At 40.9% G+C, this 6,341-nt stretch overlaps 1 protein-coding gene across 1 annotated transcript in view; it reads left to right on the plus strand.

Moving 5' to 3' along the window:
• LOC119569438 (microfibril-associated glycoprotein 4-like) overlaps window positions 1-5,482 on the plus strand; it is a 9,246-nt gene extending 3,764 nt beyond the window's left edge. The window contains exons 3-7 of the mRNA XM_037917619.1: window positions 622-891; window positions 1,825-1,960; window positions 2,512-2,617; window positions 3,730-3,863; window positions 4,847-5,482. Coding sequence (XP_037773547.1) covers window positions 622-891; window positions 1,825-1,960; window positions 2,512-2,617; window positions 3,730-3,863; window positions 4,847-5,034 — 834 coding nt within the window. The 3' untranslated portion in view covers window positions 5,035-5,482. The remainder of the gene's footprint in view (window positions 1-621; window positions 892-1,824; window positions 1,961-2,511; window positions 2,618-3,729; window positions 3,864-4,846) is intronic.
• Window positions 5,483-6,341: the final 859 nt, after the last annotated feature.

Raw genomic sequence — 6,341 nt, forward strand, 5'->3', positions numbered from 1 at the left:
AACAGGTTCGATATGTAAGCACTGAGGCGCTAGGAATAGCAAACGTGTGAGTGAGTGAGTGGTGTGTGTGTGTGTGTGTGTGTGTGTGTGTGTGTGTGTGTGTGTGTGTGTGTGTGTGTGTGTGTGTGTGTGTGTGTGTGTGTGGATTGGTCCTTGTTATTCTCATCGCCTCTATTGACCATTATTGTCTTCAGATACGACATTATTACTCTTATGAAGGACTAAGAAACAATACCATACGTGTTTTGACTACAAAATCATCACCATTATAATAATAATAATGAAAATGATACTCATAATAATTATGATTAAATATGAGAGATATGATGATGATAAACAACGACAGCAACAGTCACACTACTAATGAGGAGGATGAAGATGAAGATAGTCTTGACGATGGTAATAATAAGAGTAATATATGTTGTTTTTTTATTTATTTTTTTATTTGTTTTATTTTTTTTTTTTACTTTTTTTTCCTCTTTTTCTTATCACCAAAGACTTCCAGAACCCTCAAATAAATCTATGAGCGAGTATTAGCATATACCCTTAAATTTCATCAATCAAAAGAAGAAAAACGAATGTGCTTCGTAACGGCCACCCACCCACTACCCTCACCCACAGATTGACCAGCAACTGAACGCCATCCTCAGTACCCTCACGGAGAATCACAACCAGTTACAGTCCTCCATTCGTGACATCGTGCGCATGGTCAGACGAACCCACCGGGAAATCGCCGACCTGCGGGAGGACACTGACCTCATTTTGGGTCAGATGTACAAGCCCTCGTGCCAAGACATCGCCGAGGGCCAGCCTGATCACATCGCGGGGAAGAGCCAGTTCGCTACCGAGGGCGTGTACACCATTCGGCCGCCGAAGTTCAAGCCTAAGAAGGTACGGGGTTGAGGCGTTCGTTCGAGAGTGTGTTTAATGTTTTTTTTTTAACTCTTTGTTGGATATTGTGTACGGATTGTGCTGGATTTAGGTGTAGGATTTCAGTAAGATGGAGATTAGGGTCTCGTGTTTGTGTGTGTGTGTGAGTGTGTGTGTGTGTGTGTGTGTGTGTGTGTGTGTGTGTGTGTGTGTGTGTGTGTGTGTGTGTGTGTGCAAGTGCGTGCGTGTGTGTGTTTGTCTTATTCTTATCTGTAGTATTCAGGTTTATGATACAGCCTATATGGCATGCAGTTACTTTTCCAGTACTGTTCTTGGTAATTTCTTTATGAAATGTTTTCCTCACTTAACACTTGTCAAACAGTGGCTCTGAGACTACAGCATAGAGTAGTGGTTCTTTTACAATTTCATCTTATGATCTCCAGGTTAGCACAATGATCTCTATAATATATATTGAAGTTTATATAGGTGAGATGAAACAAAGCAATAGGAAGACTGTGATATTTTAATACACTAAAATAAAAACTTTTAGAATGCAACGAACCGTCTGCAATTACCGGAAAATTAAATAAAAGGCAAAATTCTTCATCACTCCCCCCCAGCCTCGAGAAATCTCAAACGACTTATTAGGGAGACACGGTTAGCTTAAGAACCACAAGCTTTGGGCCTCACCAGTCTGATACAATTATTTCCCCGTAGATTTCAGAACGTTCACAAAATATATCAATCTCCACATGTATCATATCCGGAACGACCCTCATAAAACGAGATAAAATCTAATCTTAAGCATTAAGAATCTCATCTAATCAAAATTTCCAGTTGCTAATTGCTAATCTAATCGTAGGCATTAATATAACCACGCAAAAACAACCTTTATCCAAACGATCCCTGACAAAACAAGACTAAACGCAGAATCCCTTTGAACCCTTTCCCCAGGTCCGCTGCGAGCTCGGCCGGGGAGCCGTCGGATGGACGGTCATACTGGCGAGGAACGACGGGCGTGAGCCGTTTAATCGCACTTTCCAGGATTACAAGGATGGCTTCGGAGATCCTGCGCAGGACCACTGGATCGGTGAGGCGCATCCTACGGGCTTATTTTTGTGGTTAATTTGTGGGTTGGTACATTTGTGGTATTGTTGGTTATCGCTGCTGTTCGGGATATCATTATTGTTGTAGTAGTTCTTCTTGCTGTTCTCATTATTATTATCATCATGACCAGCATCATCTTCATAATTATTATTATAATCATCATTATCAGTATCAGCATTTATGCTGTAGTTGTTATTTTTTCTGCTTTTCTTCCTATTATTGTGATGGGGATTATTATAATTATGATAATTATAATTGTTAGAATTAGCATCATCATTATTAATATTATCTATTATTATTACAAATAATTATTAATTACTATCGCTATAATCGTTATTATTATTACTATTATCATTACTATAATCATTACCGCTAACAGTAACATTATTATTCTTACTGCTACCATCATGTTACCAATATCCACCAAAGTTACCACCATTCTACTTACCATCACCAACTACCACCAAAACCATAGCACATCCCCGTCTCTCCTACAATTCCTCAAACCGTGACCGCGCAAGTGCTCTCTCGTAGGCCTGGACATGCTGCACAAGCTGACCACATGGGAGCCTCACCAACTTCGAGCAGTCATGGAGGACTTCGATGGTTCCAAGACTTGGGTTCAGTACAACGTGTTCAGGTAAGTCCTCTGTGGATTTCCTTCGTCGTGAGCCTAGGTTGGGATGGTGGTAGATAGATAAGGATAGGTAAGGTATAAGGGAGTTGGGTCGTGATGATGATGGAAAATAAAGGTAGATCAGGAAGTGAGGTTAATAAGAGAGTAAGGTAATAGTAAAGTAACGGTGATAAGGAAGTTGGGTAATGATAATAAATAAAGACAGACGAGGGAGTTACGTGATGTTGATAATAAGTCAGATAGATAAGGAAATGAGGTAATGAGGGAATAAGATAACAGATAAGGAAGTTAGTTAATGATGATGGTAAATTAGATAGATGAGGAATATTAGGTCATGGTGATGATAAAACAGATAGATGACGGTGTAAGGTCATGGCAATGAATCAGACAGATAAGAAGGTTAGGTTTTGATGATAACGAATCAGATAGATAAGGAAATGAGGAAATGATGATAATAAATCAGAGAGATTGGGGAAACTAGGAGGGAATAATGTTCGATGATCGTAAATGATGATAGTAAGAGTTTTATGGCTGTACCTTGAAAGAAATTAGCGGTAGAAATTATTAATTATATATTACTGTGATAGCGGTAATGGTCGTTATGATATTACTACTAATACTTATGAACAATTATCAGTCTTAAGTGACATCGAAAATATTTCATAGCAGCACCCAGATATTCAATAAAGAAATTGTCACATGATATCGATAAATTATTGTCATCTATGATTAAATCTGGAAACCACTGAACACCAGCCCTAAAATATAAAAATATTGTTATCATTAAACCATTATCGACATCAGCACTAGTTTGTTAACCAGTGACTCCTTCATTAAGATCCTAACCACCGTATTTTCAACAAGACCACTGACTGACTCATCCCTTAATTAAGATCCTAAACCCCATCTTTTAGCTAGACCTAATCACTGACTCCTTAATTAAGGTCCTAACCACTTAATTAAGTCCTTAACCACCGTTTTTTTTTAATCCTAACAAACGTCTTTTTCAACTTGACCGAACTACCGACTCCTTAACTAAAGATCCAGACTCACCACCTTTTCAACTCGACTGAACCAACGACTCCTTAATTGGACTCCTTAATTCGCCTCCTCAGAGTGGACGGGCCTGAGGACGACTACAAGCTGACGGCGGAGGAGTTCGAGGCTGACAGCGCCGCGGGAGATGGCCTCAGCATCCACAATGGCATGAAGTTCTCCACCTACGACCATGATGATGACACCAACAGGGGTAAGGATGGGATGGGGGTGAGAGAGAGGGAGAGGGAGGAGAGGAGGGAAGAGGGAGAGGGAGGAGAAACTTATCTCAACCTACGACCATGATGATGACACCGACAGGGGCAAGGATAGGGTGTCGGATGAGGGAGAGGGTGAGGGAGGAGAGGAGGGAAGAGGGAGAGAGAACTGAGGGAAGGGGGTAAGAAGAGCGTTGGGAGGAGGAGAGGGAACTGAGGAAGTGGGAGGGGGAGAGACTTGGGGAGAAGAGGTAGGGATGAAGGAAGTGAGGGAGAGAGAGAGAGTTGGAGAGGGGGAGAGGAGGGATGACGGAATTTAGGGAGAAGGGGGAAGAAGGGGAGGAGAAGAGGAGGGAGTAGGGATGGATAGGTGAAGAGGGGGTGGACAAGAAGAAGGGGGGGAGGATAGTAGAGGGGATGATGGAGAGATGGTGGTGGAATGGAAGGGAGTGGGAGAAGGAGTGAGGGAGAGGGAAGGAAAGGGAGAAGGAGAGAGAGAGACGTGAAGAAAATAGGAAATAGGTTGATGTAGATGGTGGGAAAGAGAGGGAGAGGAAAAAGAAAGATTGTGTTAAAGGGAGAGCGATAAAGGAGTAGGGAGAAGGATGCAGAGAGAGAGAGAGGGAGAGAGAGAGAGAAGGAGAGAGAGAGAGAGAGAGAGAGAGAGAGAGAGAGAGAGAGAGAGAGAGAGAGAATGTGTGTGTGTTTTACACATTTTACATAATTCGAATTGCCAAAGGCAATAAATAGCCAATGATCATTAAGGGACCTCATATAATTTCGAAAAAATAAGCATAATAATATCGAATGAAAATAGGGCGCATGGACTACAATTTGTAAAGTATCAAGTAGAAATAAGCACACATTATTGAGATGCATATTGCAACTCGCCAGCTGCTTCCCTTCCGTTCTCTTTAAATACATTAACGCCCAAACGAACTCTGCAACATGCCTAACGCCCATTCTGTCCGAACCACAGACGGAAACTGCGCCAAGCTCTTTGGTGGAGGAGGTGGCTGGTGGTACAATAACTGCTACCACGTCCTCCCTACCGGCACGTACCGTCACTCCGGCGGTAGCGAATACGGGGGCGTGGCCTGGTACCCTTGGAGGAACGTCAAACACTCCCTCAAGAGCCTCACTCTGCTCATCAGGCCAAGATATTAGACTCCGGGTGACCGAGAGGCTTTGTGGCTTCCCTTGTCGACATGAGAGACAGAAACAAAGGGTAGAGTGTAAATACTAAGCAAATTTTGAAGCTCTCTTAGGCTTTTGTTTTATTTTATTTTATTGTTATTGCAAATATCCTGTGTAGGTTTGGACTGTGAGAGTATTTTTTTTCATTGTGGAATCTATAATTGTTTATTTTTGTCATGAAGATGAATCTAATTGTGTTATGGAACATTTCTGAGCACAGTTTTGTCAAAATGGATGATTAACGTTTTTTTCAATTTTTGGCAGTGATTATTATTTTTGTCACAGTGATAAGATATTTAGCAGTGTATTCATTTATAAGGATGTCAGATTTCAAAGAGATGTGTTGGTGAACATATCGAAATGTAGTTTTAAAGAACACTCCATGTAGACTTGCTATTAAAGACTTTCACAAACAGAATGTGTTTATTATTTTCCAATTGTTACAAGTGAAATCCATGGGTAAAGAATACTTATTCTATCATAAAAAGGACAATCACACCATACACTCGCCTACGCTCACACACACACATACATGTGTATGTAAGTTTATATATACGTATGTCGAAGTTTTCTGTTTCCTTTAGATTTTTCTTTTTTTATTATTGCTTGCACATGCCTTGAGAGTTGACTTCAGGTGATCCTTGAAAGGTGTTCAATAAAGATTATCTGATGTGGAATTCAGGATTCTTCCCCTTTCATCACGTGTCCTGGCCAGCGTCGACGATGTTTCATAAATGTGACTTCGATACTTTGACTATTAGCTTCGTCTAGGCTAGTTTTGTTGGTAGAGTTATCTTTTGTTTTGTTGGTGAAAACGTTCAACTTTCTTGATGTCTCTACGATACAGTGGCCAAGACTTTGCATTTATATAATAGGGTTGATGTGGCGACTGCTAGATAGACACGTTTTGTTTTCCAGTTCAAAGGTCCATTTCTGAAAGCACTTTTGGATTATTTTCCAAAAGCTTTTATGTGCTGACCCTGTTCCGAGTTCCACGTATTTTTCTGAGGTGTAGTTGTTGGATAAGATGCTTCCAAGATGAGGGAAACCATCTATTGTTTTAACGGTGTATTAGAGATGGTAACGTTAAAATCCGGCAGGTCAGTGTCAGGGCAAGGTGGAGCAAGTACTTCGGTCTTCTTAACGTTCCTTGTGAGATCAAAACAATCACATGCACTGGTAAAGTTGTTGATGGATTAAAGGCCTCCCCTTGAATGACAGGCAGTTGCATTGTCATCAGCGTATCGGAGTTCTGAAATATGTTGAATCTTAGTCAT

Source organism: Penaeus monodon, chromosome 1, assembly GCF_015228065.2.
Source record: "Penaeus monodon isolate SGIC_2016 chromosome 1, NSTDA_Pmon_1, whole genome shotgun sequence".
Taxonomy (NCBI): Eukaryota; Metazoa; Arthropoda; class Malacostraca; order Decapoda; family Penaeidae; genus Penaeus; species Penaeus monodon.